The sequence below is a fragment of the Rhinolophus hipposideros genome (genome assembly GCF_964194185.1).
Source record: "Rhinolophus hipposideros genome assembly, chromosome: 6".
Lineage (NCBI taxonomy): Eukaryota > Metazoa > Chordata > Mammalia > Chiroptera > Rhinolophidae > Rhinolophus > Rhinolophus hipposideros.
The window spans coordinates 59,885,046-59,911,779 of NC_138052.1; the positions used below are offsets into that span (position 1 = coordinate 59,885,046).

The 26,734-nt window shown below is 38.6% G+C and overlaps 1 protein-coding gene across 3 annotated transcripts in view; it reads left to right on the plus strand.

The window, feature by feature from the left end:
- Window positions 1-15,702: 15,702 nt before the first annotated feature.
- Window positions 15,703-26,734, plus strand: part of ITGAV (integrin subunit alpha V) — a 76,554-nt gene continuing 65,522 nt past the window's right edge. For 2 of the 3 annotated variants that reach the window (XM_081052315.1, XM_081052313.1), the window contains exon 1: window positions 15,703-16,132. In XM_081052315.1, coding sequence (XP_080908441.1) covers window positions 15,948-16,132 — 185 coding nt within the window. In that variant the 5' untranslated portion in view covers window positions 15,703-15,947. The remainder of the gene's footprint in view (window positions 16,133-26,734) is intronic. The other variant, XM_081052314.1, reaches the window with a different exon arrangement.

The following is a 26,734-nucleotide window of genomic DNA, read 5'->3' on the forward strand; positions in this document are numbered from 1 at the left end:
GCCAGGAAAGGGATTTTACGTAGCAATAGGTAACTAAAACTCCCCCAAAGGAAATAGTTAAGAAAGAAGATCCCAGGTCTCACCCCAGAAATTCTGATTTAGTAGATGTGGCTTGGGGTCACACAAATACTCCAGATGGAGGTAGTCCTCAGACCACCCTTTGAGGAACACATCCTAGCGAGATTTCCTTCAGTACAGCGCAGGCCTGAGCAAGTGGCCACATAATAATAGTGCATCATACCTGCTAGTGGTGCTCCTGGAGCTGTGCAGTGAATGTTTGCGTCCTCACATGCAGTGTTCAGTACCGACAGAAGCTTTGTTTTTAATGTTCGTGTGAAAAGCTACATATATATATATATATATATATATATATATATATATATATATATATATAGAGAGAGAGAGAGAGAGAGAGAGAGAGAGAGAATTAATAAAAATTGAAAAGGTAATTTTTATTCTCCATTTGCCTAATATAGATTAATTGGGGGAACAGTAATAGCATAGACCTCCTGGAGAAACCAGATTTGCTGGGAGATTTTGAATGACTTTGATGTGGGCTAAACTCTTGAAGAGGTTTAGGTACAAAAAATGCAGCAGAGTTGAGGCAGGTGCAAAAAGTGTGCATACTTTTTGAGCACTATGAAAGGAGGAGACAGGAGAATAGGGAAGGGAGATGCTCAGGGAGGTTTATTGGCGTGTAGAACAACATGGACTGCCTGCCAGTGAATATTCTGGAACCACTGAGAACGATGAAGGTGAATCTGCTTGAGAGAAACAAGGAGTCTTACTTACGTGTGCACCCTCATTATCCCCACGACAGGTACATCACAAAACTAAGCTGGCTTGAGGTGTTTAAAGCAGGGGTGTCAAAACTTTTTTCAACGTTTTTTACCAAGGGCCATATGCGATAACAATTACTCGAGGTGAGGTACGTATTGCCTCACCTGGTTTATTTAAGTAAACTAAATATATTTTTGGAATTTGCTGTGGGCCAATTAACAATGGATTGCAGACCGCGGTTGGCCCGCGGGCCGCAGTTTTGACACCCCTGGTTTAAAGCTTTGGCTTTGTTTGTGCTGGATGGTGACCCTTGGAATTTCTGGGTCTTGCTTTTATCTGTCTTATATATGTGAATTCTGCTGACGTGCCAGTAGAAGAGAGAGTTCCTCTGCAAAGAAATATTTGAAAACCAATGAGTTAAAAGCACGAAGGAAATGTTATTTAATTGAAGAGAAAGATTAATTACCAGACACATGTTATTTTAGTTTCAGAGATGGCTGCTTCTCCGTGGAAGACGAAAAGTCAAACTTAGTCTTCACGTGGTTCTCTTTTGCCCTCAGGAGATGATGAGAACCAGAAGCCCCTCAACAATTGCTATCTCCCAGGACCTTTGGCGAGGTCAACTTGCATTTTCTTTGCCACAGTGAAAGTGAAATCACTTGTGGTAAAAACCCCAATTTCTGGTATAGTAACATAACTTCTACTGAGAAATCTCCCTTTTCAGGAGCTGTTTGTGAAACTTTAGTTTCTGCAATAAAGAGTAAGAAAAAAAGTCGGTATCTACAGACAGTTGGCAGAGAAGATCCTCCCAGGCCTTTAGGACTTGAAGACTCTGATACCAAATTATGAAGTTCCCCCTACACCTTTCTCTTGAGAAAAAGGTGGAATTGACTTACTCTTAGGAAAGTCACACAAATATATGTGCTTTTGCCTAGAATATAAATTATACATATTGTAATAAGGGAAAGTATATGATATTTGCATAATTATGGTGAGAACCTTTTTGTTTATAAATTATGCAATTTGAGACATCTGTATTTGTCAGGATTGGTATTTGCTAGGATATATTGCAGAATCAAATTAACTCACAAATCTCAGTGGCTTAACCCAACAAAAGCTTAGATTTCACTCTATTGCATATGAGACAGTAAAAAATGTGATGTAAACATCAGTTTTTTCAGTTTCTATATTCCAAGACAGCATGTGTAGAAAATAACACAAATTATGCTTTCTAGCCAATAAAATTCCTATGAATATAGTGATAAGTTTTTATGACCACGCTAAAATAAATGATCTCTAAATATAGTAGCAACCAAAGTGTGCTGAAACCAAGAAACAATTTTCAAACCATCACAGCCACAAAACTAAGGTTAAATGAGGAAATGGCTTGTTAGATTGACAGTTTTCACAATATCTAAAGATAATTTAGTTTTAAGCCAACATTGCATTTTATCTGCAAAAATATTGTGACAATGGTCAAATAATTTTCACAGTTTAAAACTAACAAAACTAGATTTACATAACAGTAAGAAACAATGGGAGGACATTTAAATGTTTTATAATTGAGATAACAGATTAACACGGAGATTAAAAATTAGGGCACATATGTGGATATTTCTCCATGTACATGTGCACTAAGATTTATATGGGAAGAACCTGAGGACAAGATATGTTGCTTATTAATCCACAGTTGTCATATATTATGTGTATATCTAATATATACACATATAATATATATACACATATACATATATGTATACATACATACATATATGCATACATATATATGTATATACATATATATGTTGTATATATGTTGTATATGTTATATATGTGTTATATATATAACACATGTATATATGTTGTATGCCTCGCTGCATCCCCTTTTTTGCAAAACCACCCTTCCTCCATCCTGAATGGTTAAGAACATCCTGTCTACTGCAGTGCTATGCCACATCCTCATCACAGAGTGATCACCTGATCTAGGTATGGACAATCATAATATCTCACTCCTCGGAACACAGTGATTGGGTCAGGGGAGAGCAATTATTATAAACATAGCTAGTAAGAATCATTGCCTGGAGTTGATAATACTGATTTGGGAAGAGGGCAGCTTTTTCAGCTAGGATGGGATTGCTAAATAAGAACACAGCTTTAGATTGTAGGTAACTATTTTCCCTGATTAACTGGGAGCCTGAAGCAGTAGGAGAGAGTAAGACTAAACAAAGAAGGAAGCAGAGCTGGAAAAAGAAGAGGGGAAAAAAAGGGAGGAAAGCGGAGATGGGGGTTGGCTACATTTCCTGGAAATTGTGTTGTGTTTGAAACCAGAGCCAACCCTGGGCTTCCTGGTTACATGAACCAATCCATTCTCTTTTTGGTTTAGTTAATGCGAGTTGGATTATTATCACTTGCAATTGAAAGAGTCCTGACAAACTCTTCATTCTTGAAGGACCTGTAGGATCTGCCATAGTGCCATGATAGCTTACATGTAATACTGAGTCAGTAAAGGCTTTCTTTTTGTTTTTAACCCCTTCCCCCCTGTAAAGGTTTTAACTCAATGACAGCATATCTACTTGCTTCTCTAACTCTACTCCAAGAAAATGTATTTTTTAAAATTTAAATTTCCATTTCCTCTATGTAACATTGGGTCTTCACAGTATGTCTAAATTCTTAATGTCTCCATGTGAAATATAACACCAAAACTCTCTCTCTCTCTCTCTTTCTCTTTCTCTCTATTTCTTAATTACTTCTTAAATCCATATAGATTTCCATTTTAAATGATTTGTTTTCCAGTTGTTTGTCATGCCATTTTTCTACTGCTCATGAAATATTTCCCATTTGGGATAATGTTATAAGTGATTGTGAGATTCTCAGACATGTTTATAGAATATTATTTAACCCATATTGTTTATGGCTGTAACATAATAGAAAGATAAATGCTTTTCAAAAGCCTGGTCTTCTAATTCCCATAACACTTTTTATTATTTTTATGACCATGGCCAAGTCTTCTCTGAAACTCATTTTTCTTATAGTAATATCTAATTTCATGAAATATATAGTCATATGAAAAAGAGAAAATTTTATTTAAAAATCTTGAGCCAGAATCCTTTTTTAGGGTAAAAATAATTTTTGACTTAGATTTTTATTTGAAAATTTGACTCGGGCAATATAAGTTCTAAATGTGGTCTGAAAAAACAGGGCAAAACAAAGAGAAGCCTGATTTGCTCAGAACAAAAAGCACGAGAGAAATGTAGACATGGCCTTTGCTCAGAGAGAAGAAATGGGGGCTTGGGAATGAAGAGAAGAGAGAAAAAAAGACAGTCTGGTGGAGGTGGGTGGAAACAGCATGATGGGAGAGTCTGAGAAGGAGACACAGGAAGAAATTCCCACGGTAGAAAACTGACAGCTTTAAAGGGCAGGGCTATCTAATATTCTGCAACATAGGCCCCCTGTCATTGCCCTTAAACTTCCTACAGAATTCTGCTACATGCAACTGCCTTGCATTTGGGTAGCTTTGTGGAATCAATGTACAAGGAACCATGGTCCATGTTTGGGTTGGGATAGGGTACATGCAGGGTTGAATGAACAAACCAGATGCGGAAATGAGGTGTAAGTGAGACTGAAAACTCCATGTAGGCTGAAGCCCCTTGGAGAATCCTGGGAAACATTGGGAAGGATGCTGGCAATAGTGGGAGTTACTTACAGCCCCCCAGATGCATATCTCAGATGTACAATTCATACCACATTATTTACTTTACGATCAACTTAAATCTGAGTCAGAACCCTTATTGTTCTTTTTGACCCCATCAATTCCTGTGGCTTTGTTCCTTCTAAGCAGAAAGCTCTCTAATGAATCTGGAAGTCCCAGCATTTAAGTACGTTCTCCACAGCCTGCTACCTAGCCATCATATTTCAAGATGAGAGAGGTGTCCCAGAATGGAAGGGCTATTGAAGGCAGTAAAAGGGAAAACCAAGAAGATTAGAAATGTTGATGGCAGAGCAGATTCTGTTTTGTTTTTTTTTCTCACTGCACTTGGCACATTGTAGTTTTGTGATGACTAACCTAATGAATGAATTAATTTCAAATATCAGAAACAGGGAAAATTTGGTGCAGAATGGAGCAGAAAATGGAGGAGAAATAAAGTTTAATCATTCATTTTTCTAGCTATGGAAATATAAAGTTGGAAGAGTCTTTAGAATCCATCAACTCCAATTTTTTCAGCCCTGTATGAAAACTATTTATAACTATAACTATTTATAACTATTTATAACTATTTATAACTATGTCCAATTTGAGAGCCACTAGCCACATATGGCTATTAAAATGAAATAAAATTTAATTTTTCATGCTAGCCACATTTCAAGTTCAAATCATCACATGTGCCTAATGAAAGTATTTGGGGCAGTATAGGTACAGAATATTTCCATCATGGCAGAAAGTTCTATTACATCCCTATCAAATAATCATTTAGCCTTAGCTTGAATTATTTTTAATGAGTGTCATTCCGCATTGCATTTTAGGCCAGACATAACTGTTAGGTTGTTTTTAAAGTTTTCTTCCATATATTTATAGATATAAATCTATCTAGATATATAGATTTATTCTCTTTAGAGAGCATTTTATTCCAGTAACTTTTAAAGTCTTGTTAATGATAAAGATATTCTAAACTAAAATAGAATAACTAACCTAAAGTAATCACCAAAAAAATTAATGCAGTTTCTTAAAGAATCTCACTGATGCCTAAAGAAGAGCATTAATTAATGTAACCATCTTCCTAATAGTAATTATTTTTTCAAAACTTAAAAGGAAAAAAAAATTCCCTGCAGATATACCTCATGCTTCACAAAAATGTTGAATGTGCATCAAACCTTTTAAATATTTTGTTTCAATGAGCTAAACCTACTGCAATTATATGATTAAGAGCTCTGTGTCTAACCCCTTAGTGTATGTAATCATTTCCTATTAAATCTGAATATCTAACATTTCATGAAAATCCTCTGGCATATATCCATAATGACTGAAAGATGGAAATCTTTAATTAGTCTTTAAGTTTTTTAGAGGAAGTAAGGCTGGAGAGTTTAGAAAAACCCCTAAATGAATCATTTAAAAGGGACAAAATTGGTGAAGGCCCTAACCCATCTAAAATAGTATTGTTCATCAGAACTGAATGAGCTTCCATAAGACCCATAAAACTCTATTATGCACTGAAAAGTAAACTAACTCTGCTTTCTATAAATAATAAAAAGCTTGTATCATCAAGGAAACTGTCAGGCAAATGCTTCTGTTTTAGCTACTTAAATAAATAGGACGAGTGGCAATATATTTAGAACAATTTCTATCAAAATGGGGTAAGAACACAAATGTTTGGTACTTAAGATTTAAATCTGTTGTTTGAGGAACTAAGGTGGGTATATCAGTTAGGATAAGTTTAGTTAAGGTATAAGTGATAACCTTAGTCATGTCTGCTTAAACAAAGGTAGAGAGATATTTTTCTCTCAGACAGCATAGTTTGCAGGTTTACAGTCCCAGACAGGAATGATGGGTCCATGGTTATCAGAAACCCAGATTTTCAGCTCTGTAATTCTTAGATCATGACTTCTGTTACCAAGTGAGGCTGCTGCAGCTCCAACCATCACATCCATGTCCTAGGCATCAGCTATAAAGAAATTGCAGAGGAAAAGGGACCTGATTGTTAAGCTAGCTCCCTTCTATGAGCTTTCTTAGTAGCTCCACCTGACAACTTCTACTGAATTCTTTTGTTCATTTCTAATGGAATTGGGAAATGCAGGTTCTGTTTGTTTGTTTGTTTTTAGTGAGACACATTATTGCCACAACACAATATAGAGGTTTTAGTACCAAACAGGAAGGAGACAATGAATATTGGGTAGTAGCTAGCAGTCTCTGTCAGAGCTGGCAGATTATCCCTTCCCTGTGCTATACTCCCATTGTTGGGCTGGTCACATTGCACATACTTATTTATATAGGAAGCAATTGTGTAGCAGTAAAGAGCATAGGCTTTTAGAGTAATCCTATGTCTCAGTTTGCCCTAGATAGTTCCAATGCATAGTTGTAGTACCAATATAATTATTATCAGTATCCCTATTATTCTCTAAAGTGACCCACTCAGATGGGCAATAAATTATGTGATCACTTTAGCTATAATGGACTGGCTGGGACATCTCTATCACTTGCTAGCTTTGTGACCTCAGCAAATTACATAACTTCTCTAAACTCATTGTATGTTATCTATTGCTGAATAACAAATTATCCCCCAAATGTACTGGTTCAAAGCAGCAAACATTATCTCACAGTTTCTGTGGGTCAGTAATTGAAAAGCAGTTTAGATGGATAGTTTCTGGCTCAGGGTCTGTTTGAGGTTTGATGTTGGCAAGGGTGGCTATCATCTGAAGGCCTGACTGGGCAGAAGGATCACTTTGAAGATGACTCACATGCTATTGGAAGGAGGCCTCAGGTCCTCTCCACGTGGGCCTCTCCATGTGGCAACTTGTATGTTCTTACCGTATGGCAGCTGACTTCCCATCCAAGAGAGAGAACAAAAGGAAGCCACAGTACCTTTTATGAGCCAGCCCACAAAGTTGACTACTCTTTAATCTGTTCATTAAAAGCAATACACGAAATCCAGCTCACACTCAAGGGGTGAGGAATTAGGCTCCACCTCTTGAAGGGAGCATATTTTAAGATCACCACACCACTTACTGTTCTCACTGTAAAATGGGGTAAAATCACTGACATGCAATAGTGATATATTGTTATGAAGATGCATAATATTTATAAAGCATTTTAATAGAGCACTGGGCACATAGAAAAATATATCCATTAATAAGTGTTAGCTAATATTATTTACATATTTGTCTAATTAAACTGCAGGTTTTTGGCAGGGGTCATGTTTGATTTCTATTGGTAAGTCAAACCTCTGTTGAAGTGTAGGACATGTAGGGGATATAGGAAGTATTTGATGAATGAATGATTAACATATTTTTTTAATAATACCAGTTAAGTGAAGTGTTCCTGAGAGTGTTCCAAGAAAAACAGTGCCATAGACATGTAAATAAATTTATGTTTTATTTGTGTTAAAATTCAGATTTTCAAAGCTCCTTATATAAGAGGGCATGAAAAGTGCATACTAATGTAATGTGTACTAAGTTATGTAGCTTAAGTATAATATTCACTAGTATATGATTCTATTATAGGCTCACTTTCTTGTGTTCTTGATATTAAAATTGGTTCTGCAAAACTGTGTTTTGTAGATGTATATCTAGCTGGTTTTTTTGAGACATGGAGATTATTTTTATTACTAAAGAAAATATTTCAATAGTTATTTAGATGACATATTACTAAACAATGGGATTAAAACATGTATCTAAGGAAAAGAATTTCAAGAACTGTACATACATGTGTATATATAAGTGGAGTGTTTTGTCATTAATGACACATTTTCTTGTCATTTTTTTCCCAAGGAAAATAAATACTATATGCGTAACTTTGTAGACTATAGTTTTTGAAGATCTTCTGGTTAGGAGTGTTTATAATTTATCATACATCTGAAGAATAAAAGAGAAGTTTTGGCTTATAATTTCCAGTTACTGCAAGGCTACATTTATACAAAATAATTAGTAGGAGGAAAGTATTAACAATTATCTATCAACTGCCAGAAATATTTTAAGTTATGCCACTTGTTCCTTTTATGATCATGACATAAATAAAACATAGTGATTTTTAAAATTTTTCGTTTTTGATGTATTACATTTTTAAATGTATTTGCTTATTCTGAATATACCACAAATATTTTGCTTTCTATATCTAAGTCTCTTGTTTGATTTTTCAGTGATAAAAGAGTAACTTAGAATTACCTTCTTCCAAACATGGATTTTCTTGTGTTATAGATTCTGTACTGAGAAATGTGATCTATTTCTTAGCATACATCAGAGCATACATCAACACTTCAAGCATTTAAAACAAAATAAATCCCCTTTAGTAGTTATAATGTAAGAGGATGCTCTAATCTTTATTATCTTAAATGGAATAATAGACATAATTTTCCTTTCACATCTTTATGGCATGTTAATCATTTGAAGGGAAAATCTGAAAATCACCAGGCATGTCCTTGAAGTAAAGAATGCCTATTTGAGGGCACAGTGCTTTTTCACGAGATGCAGAGGACTCTGGGAGTTCATAGGATGTTTCTTGCTATTCATGATGAATTTTTATCTGCTTCATAAACCCCAAACCCTAATCCTACGTTGCAACAAGGAAAGAAAAACTGCTACAAAAGCTTAGAAACACTATTCTAGATGAAGTTAATAGTTTAATCCTCTTTCTTTGTCAGTTATAAAATGAATCTACTAGATATTCTTGGGCTTTTCTACTTCTTGTAAACTACATATTCATTCATTCATTTGTGCAAGAATACTTACTGAGTTATTACCTTCATGTGTTCAGTTTATAAAGGTAACAATTGCTTTTTTGTTCATACATTAATTCATTTGTCTTCAATAAATATTTCTTAGTTTCTTGCTATTCAATAAGAACCATGCTGGGCACTGTACATGTACTGATGGATAAGAGCAACATGTTCATTACAATTTTATTTGTCAATTTTACCTCAGTAAAGCTGGGTGGGAGGAGATCAACATGTTCACTTCTCACGTGAAATTTACAGACAATCAATCAACAAGTTCTCTATGATTGTTTTTGAAATATAAATTCAGCACTGTATTCAACGTTATGGGAGAATATATAAATTATGACAACATAGTCCCCATTTTAAGGAACTGATCATTGCACTAGGGAAAAATACTAAGATGCCTGAAAACAAGAATTAATGTCAAACAGAATGCATTCAAATACTGTGAAAAACACCAGGGAATAAAGACAATAATACATACTAAGTTGTGAGTATATTAGACCTGGGAACACAGGACATTTTATTTTTTAAAAAGATTTTTATTAAGATACAGCTAACATACACTATTATATAAGTTTCAGGTGTACATCGTAGTTATTAAACAGTACTCACCTGACACTATACATAGTGATTACCATATATTGATTATATTCCCTATGTTAAAGAAGCAATCACTGTGATAAGTCCAACAACCATCTGACACCATAGCACGCTATCAAAATATTATTGACTATATTTCCTATGCTATATATTACAACCCCATGACTTATTTGTTTTATACCTGGAACTTTGAACCTCTTATTCTAACACAAGGCATTTTATAGTGAGGGGAGAAAAATGAAGCCAATGTAATGCTTTCTGGAGAAGAAGAATCTTGACCTAAATGCTGAAGTTTGAGTGAAACAGGAATAGAAAAGCAGGGGAAAGATTAATATTCCAGGCTGAGAAGAACAGAACTTCAGGAACAGAGGCACAGAGGAAGTGGTGAGTGTGGCATATTCATAAGACTTGAGGAGACCAGCACAGGTACTTACCTTGCAGAAGCTCCCTGCCCAGATACTCTGCTCCCTTCACACACAGAATTCCAGTGCTTGTTTTTATATTCCCAGGTCCGAAAGGATTCTTAGGATTTTCTATACAAAGGTAATCAATATGGTCTCTTCAATTTGACCTTAAATCCCACAGTATTAAAAAGAAAAGATGAGAAATTTAAAACTAGATTGTATAAGTGAAATGAGTAAACTGAATGCATACTGGAGAGGAAAGAGATATTCAGCTGTAAACAAATGAACTACGCTATTTCCACATTTTTCCTAACATTTATCTGAAACTTCTTAAGTTTGTAACTAACTTTTTCTAGTACATGGATAGTGTGTCTGATCTGAAGGCCACACAAATGGCTGATTTCCTACTGCTTTGAAAATGTAAATATATTATCTATTGGTGAGGAGGAGAAACATATCCCCTTTTCATTCCTGATTTTCATGGATGTGAACCAGTTTTTCCTCAGTAGATGTCATTATTCTGCCTAGGGTGGGGAAAGATATTTGAATTAAACCAGGTGACTCTGTTTCATGGGGCCTATCAACAGCCACCCCAATTATTCTGGGAAGGTCACTGAGGTGGGTAAGACCTTGCGAGATCATCACCAGCTCCCTTCCTTGCCCACAAGGATATGGAAATCAGGTAATGTTAAGATATTAGTATAGGAAATATACACAGAAAATTGTCTCTTCTCTTTCAGATTAACACCACAAAATATCCACTTACAATGATTTTCTTCATAGTCTTTACTGAAATCATTGTTCAATTACTCTTTCATAATTACTTCTTAGACACACCGTGTCAAGTTAGTTGAACTTATCTGATGAATACAACCAATAATAAAGTTTGATTAAAATATTTTATTGTTAAACATGCTGTAAAAAGTTCAGATGGATTGAGGATAAAGACAATTTGTTAAGTAAATTTTCAGATCACTTTGGATATATTATATTTCTTTTATCTTTGTTTATTTTTACGTTGTTATATCATATAGTTTTATATTGCAAAAGGTAACTTAGTGCCAATGAACATGAGCTTGGAGTCAGATCATCATGCATTCAAAATCTGCCTGTGCCACACCACATTTGTGACCTTGGGAAAATTATTCAATCGTATAGAGAGAATCAGTTTCTTCATTTTTTAAATTGCGGGTACTAATAGAACTTACCTGATAGGGTTTTATAATTAATACGTGATTTAATATATACACAAAATGCTTAACACAGTATCCAGCACATAATGAGTAAGCTTAATAAAAATGTTAGTTATTATTAAGTCTCCAGACAATGGAATTAATTCCGTCGTTGAGCTCAGAAAATACAAAAACAATAAGGCATGGTTCCTAATAGAAAAGCTTCCTGGAGGACATGATGATGCCTGATACACATATTAAAAGAATAGTAGGAAACAGCCTGGTAGAGGAATTTGCATAGGTTTGTATATGGTGGAAGGATGATGACTGGGGGGAGTGGTTAAGGAGGAGGGCTAATGTTTCCTAGGAAGAGAGAGCCCTGTGAACAAAGCATTCTGAGGAGACGGTAGTAATTTAGTATTGCTAAAATTACTTGTGTGGTGGGGAGTGGTGGGAGGTGATAGTTGCAAGTGAATAAGATTGTGGTGGGGATGGCTAGAGGGAGAAATGCAATGAGTCAAGGACAGAGACCTGGACACCCCTGACATTGAAGGGATAGAGTAGAAAGCAAAGTCCAGAAAGGAAACAAGTTTCTTGCCTTCCTTTTCTACTCTTGCACCCACTCAAGGAGCGCCGATGCTGGGGATCTTTCGTGATACAGATCAGATAGGAAAAGGTAGCACTAGGGGTGAGAATGGGGGTGAAGCCAGAGAGGCCAAGTCAATCTCCCTAATACATAGGTGGGAGAGGAGAAGCAAGAGTCAGACAAAAAGACCACAGCAACACTGTAGAGTTGAGTTTAGTGGGTTAAAGTCTCTGGAGAAATAGAGTGTGGAAGAAGAGAATTTTGGAAGGGTTTCTTGGGGTTGTGAATGCGATCCTCCTTGATATTCTTTGAGAGATTAAAAATGTCAAATTACTCTTAAATTGTTTGGGGCTAACTGAACTGAGTTCCACAAAGGATGAAGCCAAGTGGAGCCTTGGTTTGATTATGGTTATTGAAGGAATTGTTGGATAGGTACTAGGACTAAGAGAGTATAATAATAGTCATACACATTTACTAACTACTGTACTAAACTAATAGTAGTAGAAGTATTAATGGCAACAAGTACTATTCAATTCTATGAGGTAGGCGCTATCATCATTCCCATTTTATAGATAAAATTGAGGTACAGAATGGTTGATTGCCCAGGGTCACACTAGTGATGAGCTAGTACTTGATGAAGTCAGGAATTGGAATCAGGATTTTTACTAAAGGATAGAGGGGTAGAGGGTAACATTCAACGTCCAAATTATTTTTACTATCTTTTATTTTCTGTATTAGAAAGTGATTATACTTAATGTAGATATATTATGCAGTTTTTTAAAGTTGGAAAATTGTTATAATGCAGTTTAAGAGTCATGCCATGGGAATGGGAAAGGGAGATAGGTCTTTTTTCCATAGAATAAAATATGCTTTTCCCTCTCCTATGTACACAGTATCTGGCACGTTGTGGATTCTGAATAAGAGCTGGCTGAATTGATATGTACTATAATAAACTCCCTCAATTTACAAGGCACTGCATAGATGACTGCTTAAACATGACTACTTTGTTACAAAGATGCCTGCATTTATAACCCAGGGGGCCTTAAGGCACTGGGTTAATCTGGTTTACTGTCTGCTAATAGAAATGTGTTCCCGATTAACTCAAGTTTCAGTGGGCACACAGGTGTTGCCATTGCTTTGGCTTCTTCCTTTCCTTGGTCTTCTCATTTCTTCCCTCCCCACTTTTGGCCTGTTAGGCCTCTGTCCAGGATCAGAAGTTGGGGAGTGGGAAGGCTTTTGGGTGTAGACCTCCACACTTCTCTGCCTTCCCTATTTGGATGGATTTCGGGGTAGAGGATTCCATAGGGATTTGTTGTCAGGTTTTTAAGGCCATGTGCGTTTATACATATATACGACGGCCTTTTTGGTATACTAGTGTCATGCGGTGCGGCAGGCGGGGTCTCTGGTCCAGCTCCCCACACAAGAACGCAGGACATGGTGAGGCCAAACAGGAACACCCACGGAGCCATAGGTAGGGGAGTCAAACCAATATAGTCTCACCGGCGGTATCTGCCTCTCTGCAGTCCGCTCTTGCTAGCCCCCATTCTCTCTCTGCTAGCGTAGCCACAGCAGTTATATTAGTGGCCAATGGCTTACGGGTTACAGCTGACAGCCAACCAGCCACAGCTGATGGCCATCTGCTCACAGTTAATGGCCATTTACTACCCAAGCCAGAACCTTTCTATGTGAGGCCGAGAGCCTGGAAACTGCTTTTTGGGGCTTTGTCCCCACAACTAGGAAACATCTTGACGCGAAAGGTACACTTGTATTTATGTGTATTTGTGTAGGATGGCCAGTCTCACAATTTCCTTTAGGCAAGTGCTGGACCATGGCTTGTAAAACATGCCCATGGTTTTGCTGCATATCTTTTAGTCAAATTTAAAAATCAGAATATGTAATGCAATTAAGTACTATAAATTCAAGTCAGACATTTCAATTTATATACATATCCCTTCACAGGATTAAGAGCTGTTAGCTAACTGGGCTCAAATTTAAAAGCAGAACCTAGCAGCCATTCTTAAATAGGGACCTCTAACACACTTCAGGGAGAAGCCTACACTGACTGAAGTGTGTTCCTGCTGTCTGATCCAGACTTCATTAAAGGAGTTCCTGGAATTGTGTTTCAACCAAGAGGACTGAGGCGATCCTCCTACAATCGGAATTGTGGAGTTGTGCAGCTATATCTCCATCAGCATCTTCACAGACCAATCTGAGAGGCTCCATTCTGACCAATCAGGAGAGTGCCTTTTGGACCACTGAAACTGCAAGGATTTGGAGTCCTCATTTACATGAGGGTGGACCAACCAGGGACCAGGTGTGAGGACTTCTCTCTGTATGTCAGTTCCCCTCTGGCTCTGGGAGTGCACTTTTCCTTTCCAGCGAAGACTCAAGACTGGGTTTCCCCAGCTGCCCCTGAAACACCAGTCCAGACAGAGCGGACCAGACAAGAGCGGAGCAGAGCTGTCTAGCGGGAGAGGGCGGTGCCCCAGGGCTGACACACCCCACAATTGAGCTTCAACAGTATTGAGGTGTTCCACAGCTGTGCTATTCTCACAGATGTGCTGTAGCACAATGAGCTGTTCCCACTGTATATTAAATTTCCTTCTTCACCACACCTCAAATCGGGGATTCCTCTTGGCATTGAATTGGTGCCAACAACCATTGGTTGACAGTTTTAATACTTTGGGAAGACGATATGAAATTACTGTTCTAGTAACTTATACTTTTTTAAGGTCCACACAATGCTCTCAGTATTGTTCACCAAATTCTTTAGCATGTGATACACAATATGGGACAGTTACTTCTCTGGACAAGTTTACCCATCATTTCATTTTTATTCATTCATTCAACATTTTATTGATTGCTTACTATCTGCCTGGCAAGGTGTTGGAATTTGGGAATATAAAAAGGTCAAGGTTGCCTGAACTCAAGGAAGTCTCTCAGTCCCTGCGTGTGGTGCAACATACCAGCAACATGCACGACCGAAAGGACCTTATTTCATAACAAAAGGGTCCATATTCCTTTTTCCAACTCTGAAATTGTATTTCCATGCAAATGCTGTAAATCAAGGGGTATAACAAATCATATGACCAGCAAATAAAGTAGGAATGAGGTTTTGACTAGTGCCTTGATTTAAAACCATTACCACCTAGTCAATGCCTTGCCAATCCTTTGGGGGACTACTGAAGGCTTTAACACAGCTCGCCGTGAAAGAGGCTGTGCTAGCATTCGGGAAGTTGATAATTAAGTTCAGTGTTTGTGTGTGGCATAGAGTAGGGAGGAAAACGACCGCTAATTATGGAGTTTCGTTTCTGAGAGCATGCTAGACTTTGAAGTAGCAGAAACACGAGAAGCGGGTAAAGCATTCCTCAGTTTTAAACAACAGTCGCACGGGAGTCCCTGACGGGACCGGGGGACGTGGGGTACCCCTGGCATTGCGGTGGACCCGGGCGGGTAGGGATCACCCCTCCCCCTCACCCCCATCCCCGCCGCCTCCCCTCCCGCTCCCAGTGGGGGTCTGAGGCCTTTGTCCAAGAGCGCTGCGGCCCACGGGGGCTACGAGGGTCTGGGGCCTGGGTACAGACTCCCGCTCTCGGGACAGCAGGCGACAGCGCTCACGGAAGTGCGAGAGGGCTCGTCCCAACAGAGGACTATTCTCCTCCTCACTTCCTCCCGCCCCGCGGCTCAGCTTCCCGGGCCGGCTCCGCCTCCTCCCCCGCCTCCTCCCCTCTCCGGCGGGCGGTGCGGCGCTCACCCCGCAGTCCCGAGCCCCAGGGCGCTGAGGGGCCTCCCGCGCTGCCGCCCCCACCCCGGCGCCGCGAGCTCCACTCCCCCGCGGCTCGGCCCTCCTGCCCCCCCGGAGCTGCCCCGGCCTCGCGGGGAAGCGAGCGGCAGGCAGGTCTCGGCGCGCCACGGACTCGGCGCGCTCCGGGGGTGGTGGCCGCGGCTCCGGGCTCGGCGCCCTGCGCGCACTGGGGCGATGGCTTCTCCGCTGCCGCGATGGCTGCTGCTTCGCCTCCGTCGCCTCCTGTTCCTTCTCCCCGGATTCCTGCTGCCTCTTAGCGGCGCCTTCAACCTAGACGTGGACAGTCCCGCCGAGTACTCCGGCCCCGAGGGAAGTTACTTCGGCTTCGCGGTGGATTTCTTCGTGCCCAGCGCGTCTTCGTAAGTGGCCGCCCTTGGAAGCGGGGTGGGGGGTGTGTGGGGGGTCGGCCCCCTCCCTCCCAGCGCTCACCCACCCTGCGTTTCCCCGGAGAGAGACGTTTCTGGGCGAGATCCCGGCATCTGTCTGTCGGCCCGTCCTCCCCCACCCCCGACCCCATGGGGGTGGTTTTGGTTTTGGGTGGGTGAACTGTTTGGGGAGATGAACCCTGCGGCACCCACCACCCAGATTCCTCCTCCTCCCCTGAGAGGGAGAGCGTGGAAGCAGACCGGTGCTTAAAACTCCCGGGGAGCGAGGAATCAACAAAGGCTGGTGCGGCCGGACTCCGCGAGCTGGTCTGTTTCATCTCCAGACTTCTTTTTCCCCGGTACCGGTTAGCCTTCTCTTCAGTTGTTTTCTGCTTCAGACTTAAACACCCGTCGTTTTCGCTCTCCCTAAACAAGCCCTCCCCCACTCTTTCCGCCTTCCTGGCTGATTCTGTTTCTCCTCATTTACTCCATTTCCAGACATTCTGATGACTAAAGTGACCGTACTGACCTGGTGTCTTATCTCGGCGACGGTCAGACCTTTGCACATGTGACGGTGCACAGATGAATTGAATGTGTCAACTATTCTTTTTATAGTGATTCGTTATTTAGGTCATTGTTTAGAAAGAACAAGGGTGTTTGCTGAGTGTTCACTCACTACAGGTCATTTGAATACTGCAGTATTTAAGAAGTCAGTTATGTTTTCAAATTGTCAACGTTTCGCGTGCAAAGACCGTCAGGATTTGTAATAGAGTAATTGTCGTTATTGGACTAAAAGTTGCCTCTGACTTTACCGAACATTGACATCATTCTCGCCACCCCACCCCCGTAGTAGCGTTAGAAATACCTATTTAATAAGTGTTCAGTGGATGTCTTCCGATGTTTCAATTTCCTTTTCAAGAGGAAGACCTGCCCTTACTTCTTTCTAAGTTCTTAGAAACAACAAATTTTTGTTTAAATGTTCTTTATAAAGTGTTGTTTTTTTGGGGGAAAGGGATGATGATTTTGATGTTCAGTACTTAGAACCACTTTTTTCTGATTCGTACGTGCCTAGTTTGAGGATGATCTAAATACTTTTCCATGACAGTTAGAACAGTCAGCAGGATTTATTCTTATTGTTTTTCTAGATGTTGCTGAATGTCATTCATTTTGGTAACAGTTGCAGCAGTAAATAGGTTGGAAGCAGTTAGTGGAAACTAGACATTGCTTTTATGTAGTGAACTCAATTTAGTTTGTTGTTTTCAGTTAAAATACTTTCTAAGAGACCTGAGCACAGATTTTTCGAAATGATAAAAATAATCATTAACTTTTGGCAACGTTTACTGCCTTCTCATTTGATTTAATCATTTTGTCAAAACTATCATTTAAATTTTTTTTGTTTCCAGATATTTTTAAGTGTTTGCCTTTATGGTACAGAAGATTTTAGTTTCTCCCAAGGGTGCTCTTTTAGATTTAATTTGTACAGAAATTCTAAGAATTTTGAAAATATATTTTGTCTGTTGTCCAGAGTTAGTACTTAAATTATTAGCAAGTTAGCACTGCTATACTTCAAAGTTGATGGAGTGTTTTGCAAATGTTGCTTTTAATTCTGTATCAATCCTTTGAGTTTAGTATAAAAATACAAGATGATAAACTTACTAGGGAAAATGCAGTAATGTGGAACTGTTGGCATGAGATAGTTGCTATTTTGTATTACAAGATTTTGACTAGTCATTGGATATACTATGACCTCACAGGTTTGTATGACCTCCCACATGGGCCTTCAAGGGTAAGGTAAAATTGAACTTGGTTTGGTTTCATATAATATTTTGAAATCTTCATCAGCGACTTTGTTACTGATAGACTAGTAAGCTCCAGGTATAGCCTAACTTAAAAAATAGAAATCAACTTTGAGATTTTTTTTTAAAACAAAATATATGTAAAAAAAAGGTTTGTACTTATTGAACTTGTCAGATTTAACAAAGATTAATGCAAAGCTATGCTCAATTTTATAAAAAAGCACTTTTAAATTTAGCAAGAGTTGGAATCCAAAGTACATGGGATGCCATTTATAATACTACCAGCTGCATTTGTTATTGTAATTTATTTGGTGTGATCATAAACTACCAAAGGAAAAAAAATTCACACAATGAAAAAAAAAAGTGTTTGCTAATTAAAGATTCCTTTCTTCAGAAGGGAGATTGTCTGGATTAATGAGGAAGCTGGGTAATAAAATCTCCTCTGCTTCCTGTTTCTATAGCTGTCTAAATACTTTTGGCAAGCTGTAGAAATTGTTTTATGTCAGTTTTTCTTGTTATAGAAAATTGTTATTGAATTATTTCCATATTCTGAAAAATAATGAATTAATGTTTATTACAAAGAAGGAAAAATAAGCACTATCACAAATATTAAGGTGACTCTTTAAGAAAATCCCTCTAGAAATAAGTCTTAGGTATGAAGTAAAAAGTCACAAATGTAGTGATTTAAAAATTATGAAAAATTAAGAAATTAGCATTCCATATTTTTTTTCCTGTATGCATTAATTTATGGTGGCCATATTGCCATACTTATATAAAATATACAGATTATATACAGGCCAAGAAGTAAAGTCATATTTTTCTTGTGGAGAAATTAAAAGTTGCACCCTAGGTTTAATTATAATAATGATATCTTACATTTAATTATAATAATGATATTTTATAATTTGCAAAGCACTTTTACTTATGATATCTCATTTCACTCTATAGCACAAACCACCATGGGAATTCTGGAAGCAGATAAACTCATTCTCATAGATGAGGAAACAGAGGCCAGAAGAGTTTGCAGTCTTTAGTTGTTTGAGTGGGTTAGTGTGGGGTAGAGGGCAAGGTGGGATTAAAAAACATACGGTATGGAATTCAAATTCCATTTCATTTTTATATTCAAATTTTAAAATTTTAAGAAGAAAATCATTGAACAATTTTTTTATTTATTCAACTACAAGTTATATATAGTTCTCATTTTACATATATATTTTTAAATAATGCTATACTACGGAACACTGGATTAGAATCCTTGCCTTTTCTCCTATTAAACGCTAATGGAGCCTCATTTACAGTTACTTCGAGTTCCTATACCCCAGAGACAAAGTATGGGTGAGTGTGCCCTGGTCACAGAAGGTCACGAGACTATTCAGAGGTTCTCAATCCTAACTTCCTGTTTGCAACATCTGGTGAGCTTTTAAAATAAAACTGCTGTCCTGACTGCATCTTAGATCTAAAAGTAGAGTGCTGACATCATATTCCAATAGCCTGTGGATCATTTCTCCTTGAGTAGCCCAATCTTACCTCAATATGCCTAAAACTGAACTCTTTTTTACCAAGACATGTCAGTTGTGCCTCTGTTTCTATTAACGGTGCCATCATTTTCTCTGTCATGCTGGGAATAATGTCGTATTCCTCCCTCTCATTTTCTATTTTTTCTTTGTCATTATAACTGCACTCCCCTAATATTAGTCAGTGATTAGTCACCAGGCAGAAAGTCCTAGAAATTCTTTCTTGTTAATGTTTCTTGCTTCCATCACTGCTTTCCACTTCTATGACTACCGTTTTTCAGCCCAGTCATCGCAGGTGTGGTGTGGCACTTAGATCCTCACCCCTTTGCCCATTATTTGTCTCTTAAACCTGCAAAACATCTCACATGTTTCTAATACTTTTATCTTTGTGAAACATTTTTTGTTTTTGACATTTAATATTATTTTATATTAATTTCAGGTGTACAGCATAGTGGTTAGACATTTATATAACTTAAGAAGTGATCCCCCTGACTAATCTACTAACCACCTGATGCTATATATAGTTATTATCATATTATTGACTATATTTCCTATGCTTTACATCCCTATGACTATTTTGTAACTACCGATTTGTACTTAATGCCTTCACCTTTTTCACCCTATCCCCCAACCCTCCTCCCATTTTTCACCCCAATATATCGAGTACCCATCTGACACCATACATAGTTATTACAATGTTGTTGACTAAATTCCTTATGCTATAACCTACATCCCCATAACTACTTTGTAACAACCAATTTGTACTTCTTACTGCCTCCTCCTTTTTCACCCGACCACAAGCCAATCCTGTCTGGCAACCATCAAAATGTTCTCTGTATCTATGAGTTTGTTTCTTTTTTGTTTGTTTGTTCATTTTCTTTAGATTCCATATATCAGTGAAATAACATTATATCTGTCTTTCACTGTTTGACATACTTCACTTAGCAAAATTCCCTCTGGGTCCATCCATGCCACCTCAGATGGCGAGGACCCATGAACTTCCATGGCCAAGCAATATTCCATTGTATATATGTACCACCTTCTCTTTATCCATTCATCCATTAACAAATACCCAGGCTGCCTCCATATCTTGGCTACAGTAAACAATGCTGAAATGAACATATGGATGCACATGTCCCCTCAAAGTAGCATTTTGGGTTTCTTTGGATAAAATACTGAGAAGTGGAATTACTGGGTCCTTCTTTGTCTCTTGTTATAGCCTTTGTTTTAAAGCCTATTTTGTGTGGTATAGTATTGCTATCCCAGCTTTTTTTTTTTGTTTTCATTTCCATTTTCATGAAATATCGTTTTCCTATCCCTTTACTTTCAGTCTGTGTGTGTCTTTCGATTTGAAGTGAGTCTCTTGTAGGCAGCATATGTAAGGGTTTTGTTTTCTTATTCAGTCATCCTGTGACTTTTGATTGGAGCATTTAATCCATTAACATTTTAAGGTAATTATTGATAGATACCTAGTTATTGCCATTTCATTCATTTTTCTTTTCATCTTAAAGAAGTCCCTCTAAGATTCCTTCTAATACAGTGGTACCTTAGTTTTCTAATGTAATCCATTTTGAAAACCGAGGCATGGTTTCCCCATGGAAAGTAATGCAAAATGGATTAATTCATTCCAGATCTTTAAAATCAACCCCTAAAGCTGCAAATTTAGCATGAATTTTACTATCTAATGATACCATAGATCCATAAAATTTATGGCATTCATAAACCGAAATGTTCATCAACGGAGACGTTCAAAAACCAAGGTACCACTGTACTGGTTTTGTGTTGATGAACTCCTTTAGCTTTTTCTTGTCTGGGAAGCTCTTCATCTGCCCTTCAATTTTAAACGATAGCTTTGCTGGGTAGAGTAAGCTTGGTTGTAGGTCCTTGCCTTTCGTCGCTGAATTATTTCTTGCCAATCCCTTCTGGCCAGCAAAGTTTCTGTTGAGAAATCAGCTGACAGTCTTATGGGAGCTCCCCTGTAGGTAACTAACTACTTTTCTCTTGCTGCTTTGTGATTCTTTCTTTGTCTTTAGCCTCAGGCATATTAACTGTGATAGGTCTTGGTGTGGGCCTCTTTGGGTTCATCTTGTTTGGGAGTCTCAGCATTTCCTGGGTTTGTGTATTTATTTCCTTCGCCAGGTTAGGGAAGTTTCTGTCATTTCTTCAATTCATTGCTCTCTCTCTTCTCCTTTTGGTATCCTTATGATACGAATATTGGTATGCTTGATGTCCCACAGGCCCCTTAGACTCTCCTCATTTTTTTTTTTTTTGATTCTTTTTTTCTTTTGGCTGTTCTGTTTGGGTGTTTTCTGCTACCTTATTTTCTAAATCACTGATTCAGTCTTCTGCTTCACATATTCTGTTGATTCTCTCTAATGTAGTCTTCATTTCAGTTATTGTATTCTTCCCTTCTGACTGGTTCTTTTTATGTTTACTATCTTTATTTTTATGTTCCGTATCTCTTTGTTGAAGTTGTCCCTGAGATCATTGAGCATCCTTATAACCAGTGTTTCGAACTCTGCATCTGGTAGATTGCTTGTCTCCATTTTGTTTAGTTCTTTTTCTGGAGCTTTGTTTTGGTCTTTCATTTGGGACATGTTTCTTTGTCTCGCCATTTTGGCTGCCTCCCTGTGCAGTGGTACCTCGGTTTTCCAACGTAATCCATTGTGGAAGACCGTTCGAGTTCTGAAATGTTCGAAAACCAAGGCACGGTTTCTCGTAGAAAGTAGATGCAAAATGGATTAATCCATTCCAGACCTTTAATATAAACCCCTAAAACTGCAAATTTAGCATGAATTTTACTACCTAATGATACCATAGATCCATAAAATTTATGGCGTTCATAAACCGAAATGTTTGTCAACAGAGACATTCGAAAACTGAGGTACCACTGTATTTGTTTCTATGTATTAGGTAGGGCTGCTATGTCTCCTGGTCTTAGTAAAGTGCCTTATGTAGTAGGTGTACTGTGGGGCTCAGTGACACCCTCTTCCTGGTCACCTGACCAAGTGTGTCCCTTGTGTGGATTGTGCATGCTCTCCTGTTGTAGTTGAGTTGTGGTTGCTGTTTGCAAGTAAATGGGAAGGATTGATCTTGGGCTGATTGGTTGTGAGGACTGGCTTTGATTACAGTGGAAGAACTGTTGTGCAAGGGCTAAACCTGCAGAGCAGGATTTGCTTTGTCAGGGCCCTGGTGCCTACCCAGTATGCCCTTTGGGTGTGTCATCCCGGGAGGTGGCCAGGTGATGCTCTTGCTGGGTCTCAAGCTGGCAACTGGGCATGTCAGTCTTGGGGTCTCCTTGGAAGGGCCCTAGCAAACCTGTGCTCTACCCGGAGCCACATGGCATGAGCCACAAAGCAATCTGCAGATGGCTGCCACCCACACTGGGCTTGGAGTAACCTTGAGAATCCAAGCCGTGAACTGGGGCCAGCTGTTGCTAATGCCAGGCTTGGGGTATGGGACACACTGATGTCAGATGTTGCTCGTTTGCATTTTGGGAACCTTTGAGAAATTTTAGGAAAGTCTGCACCATGAGCCAAGACAAGCTGTTTATACGGAAAAGGCATTACAAGCAGCTTAGGTGTGCCTGAATGTTGCGTGTGGTGGGGTCTTCAGGAATCATTCTGGGCAGGGCATACAAATGGTGTTAGCTAGGTCAGTGGAGACTCAGATATGGCGGCTGCCTGCTTTTTCATGACAGGAGGGTAGGGCTCAACAAAGAATGATTTCCACCAGCACCTCTGTCTGGAAAAAGCGTCCCATCCATCCCTCGTCCTGAAGCCAAACAACTCAGTTTCTCCCTGTATGTCCCTCATGCCTTTTGAGCTGCTGCCCCAGAGCTGAAGCTCAGAGCAAGTTAGTCAGTCAGCAAGGAAGTCTGTGCATGGGCCCTTTAAGAGGAGCACCTGGGAGTGCAGCAACCCTCGTCTCACTCAGCCACAGTCTGCTGGTTTTCACAGCCAGAAGTTATGGGGATTTCTCTCCTTGGCACTGGGGAGCCTAAGGTGGGGCTGGGACCTCTCGCTCCTCAGGGTGGAGCTTCCACAGCCGAGATGTCCCTCCCGATTTTTAATGCTCACGTGTGGTTGTGGGACCAGTTGTTCCTCGTCTCTGCCCCTCCTGACCAGTCTCGAGGTTACTTCTTCTGTATGTCCGTAGCTGTAGGGTTTTGGTTCAGGTAGACTTAAGGCGATTCTCAATGATGGTTGTTCTGTGGTTTAGTTGTAATTTTCATGTGATCGTGAGAGAAGGTAAGCGCAGCACTTACCTACTGTGCCATCTTGACTGCTCTGAAAAATCCTTTTGATCCTGGTATTCTGCTGCTAAAATTTCCTCAGCAGTGCTCCCATGGCCAGAGAGAAAACCCAAACTGCTAAATCTGGATGAAAGCCCCCTTTCAGTCTGTCCCAGTCTTTTAAAAGTTCATGTCCCATTTCTCCCATCATCATTGCCACTATCTTCACAACTCTTTACAAAATGGTGCCGTCTTATTTTCATGAACTTTAGTGTTACTGTATTGGTTCTTTTTTCCTTGTCATAAATAATGTACATACATAAACTCTAGCCTTATTATTTAGAGAGGAAATACTATGTAGATTACTCCTGATTAAGGCCCAATATTTATAGGACATTATAAAAGAGAAGGGAAATTTTATAGAATTTATAGTTACCTTGTCTGTTTTACATCATAAAAATGTTGACTCTGTAGCATTTTTTTTTTATGAAAACCAAGTCTAAGGCTGGACTTATAGCTCTGAAGCAACATTCAGTGTTAAAATTTTACGCACAGTTCTTTCTATATATGTGTATGATAATGTGTCAGAAGTTCCGTTTGGTGAAGTCTCATTGGTCAACCCAGAGTCAGCCAAACATATTAAATATGCTTTATCTTGGAGAGAGAAGTCAGTACTGAAAGCAGCCAAATAATTTAGTTCATTTGGAGAGTTTAAAAAATGCACTTGTCATTGTTTGGCTGGTTGCCTCTCCTTGATAGTGAAGGTCACATTCCCTGAAGTAACTGCCCTTAAAGTACATTTTGGATAGGAAGGGTATTTGAAGGCCATCCTCTTGGTTGGTTTTCCTTACCTTCTTGTCTGTCTCTCCTTCCCTCTCTTGCCCTCCATTATTCTGCCCCCCCCCTGCCACTTTTCCCTCCCTCTTCCCTTCCTCTGTCTTCCACTCCCCCCCCCCCACACACACCGATCACACACTTTGCCTTTTATCTTTTAGAATTTCCAGGCATGATATTAACAGACCACTTATATATGTACACTTTAATTTTGAAGTCATTTAATGGAAATGTCTCAAGTCATTTAAAAAGAATGGTGAGGATGGGGCTCCTGATATTGTTCTTGGGCAAACATTTTGGAGTCTATCAGGAGAAAATTGCCGGCATAAGAAACTAAGTTGCTGAGCATCAGAATTTCTCTGCTAACCAGTGAAATCTCTGTCAGCCTCAACTAATCCTGTGTATCTTCCCCAGCTTTTCACCATTGTCAGGAAATGTTGCAAGCCAACCATTTCCTACCCTTCTTTTTCATTTTTTCTCCTTGAGTTCTTGCATTTGAGTTAATTAATAGCCCTTCAAGAGAACTAAGGAAAGAAAATTTAAAAACAGATTTTAACTTCTATATTTCCTACTTTTTTAGGGAGTATTTTGTTAATTTTAGTTCCAATGCAATCATCTTGTATTTCTATAATATTTACAGATTTCTCTGAGTTTGCTTTTGTCTGTTTACATGGAAAAGCTATTCATACTCTTAAATTTTCAGAAAATTTATTTTTTAGGTAACTACAGTGGGCATGGTTATCTCTATTCCTCCGTGGAAGAGGAAACTGAGACTCAGAGATTTAAAATGACTTTCACAATTGATTTATATAATGATTTGTAGCATTCAGTCCCAAACTGTGTGTCAGACAGTGCTGCTTGTATTGCAAATTTTTTTTCCTGGTCTGTCACTTCTCTTATCCTAATTAAGCTGTTGTAGACATTCACTAGACATTCTTAGTTTAACTTCAATGAACAATTATTTCTTTTTTTATAAAGTGCTTTAGGCTTTGTTTGTTGTTATTGTGGCAAAAAAAAGAAAAAAAAAAGACACAAAATTCCCCCTCCCAACACATTAACAGGCTTTTCTCTTTTAAAAACTTTCTATAATACTCTTAAAAGTAACTTAAATAACATGTTGATATTTTAGACAAACAACTTTGTTCCTCAGCTTCTGTTCCCTCATTAACTTAGCACTTAGGAACTGACAGTGTTCACACATTCCTTTTATATTAGTCTATCATTTCTGTAGTATTTCACCAATGTGCAAGACTGCACATGAAGGTATGCTTAGGAAAACTTAATAAACACCCATATTATACATCTAATTACCATCATTTCATGCCTATAATGTGCAAATGATCTGATGAAAAGCAGCAGCCTTGTTCTTGGTCTTATCCAAGGAACTCAAGCTATGTGCTGCCAAAAAACGCAGTTCTCATTCAGAACTCAGTCCCCTAATAACATCCCAGCCTTCTCTGTCTTATAGTGCCAAGGAAAGAAAAGATCTGAAATTGAAAATAAAGAAAAATTATTTTACAGATAATTTAAATAATTGGAGGTTTAATAGAGATGATTTCTGCATGCTAGGGGGTAGTGGATAATGGAAATGGCTTATTTATATATGACTATGTTAAGTTTAAGACCTAAAGCTATCAAATTCACTTGCTACTCACCTGTCAGTTTAAAAAAACTTTTCTGGAGTGATTATTAGGTAGCAGGTACAGAGATGAATTAGAGTTCCCTACATTCAAGGAAGTAATTTATTGTAAAGTGGGAAGAATAGCTTTGACAAAATGTTATAAAAGGTTGTGTAACATGTTATGTGATGACAGTCCAGAAGTGAATTTTGTTTCTAGACTTTTAGGCAAATTCTGAGAACAAGCGCTCCTGTCCTGATCTGGAACATGACCATTTCCCACATCACTAAAGTCATATGTATACCTGTGCTTATATTACGCTTATTAGGACTATGGCAGGAATGTCTCCTTTTCAAGTATAGACCCTGACAAGTACATTTGTCTGAAATGTTCTTTTTCGCCATTATATATTCAAAAATCAGTTAATTCAGATGAAGAGGGGAAATTTTGTGGTCAATTTTTTTATCCATTAAAATGAAAAACTTCATATACATACACACAAAATTAAGTTGTTAGCCATCTCTACTGTAGAAAAGGAGGGTGTAATGACAATGAATTACTCTGTTATTCACAGGGGAGAAGACTGTCTTATTCTAGCC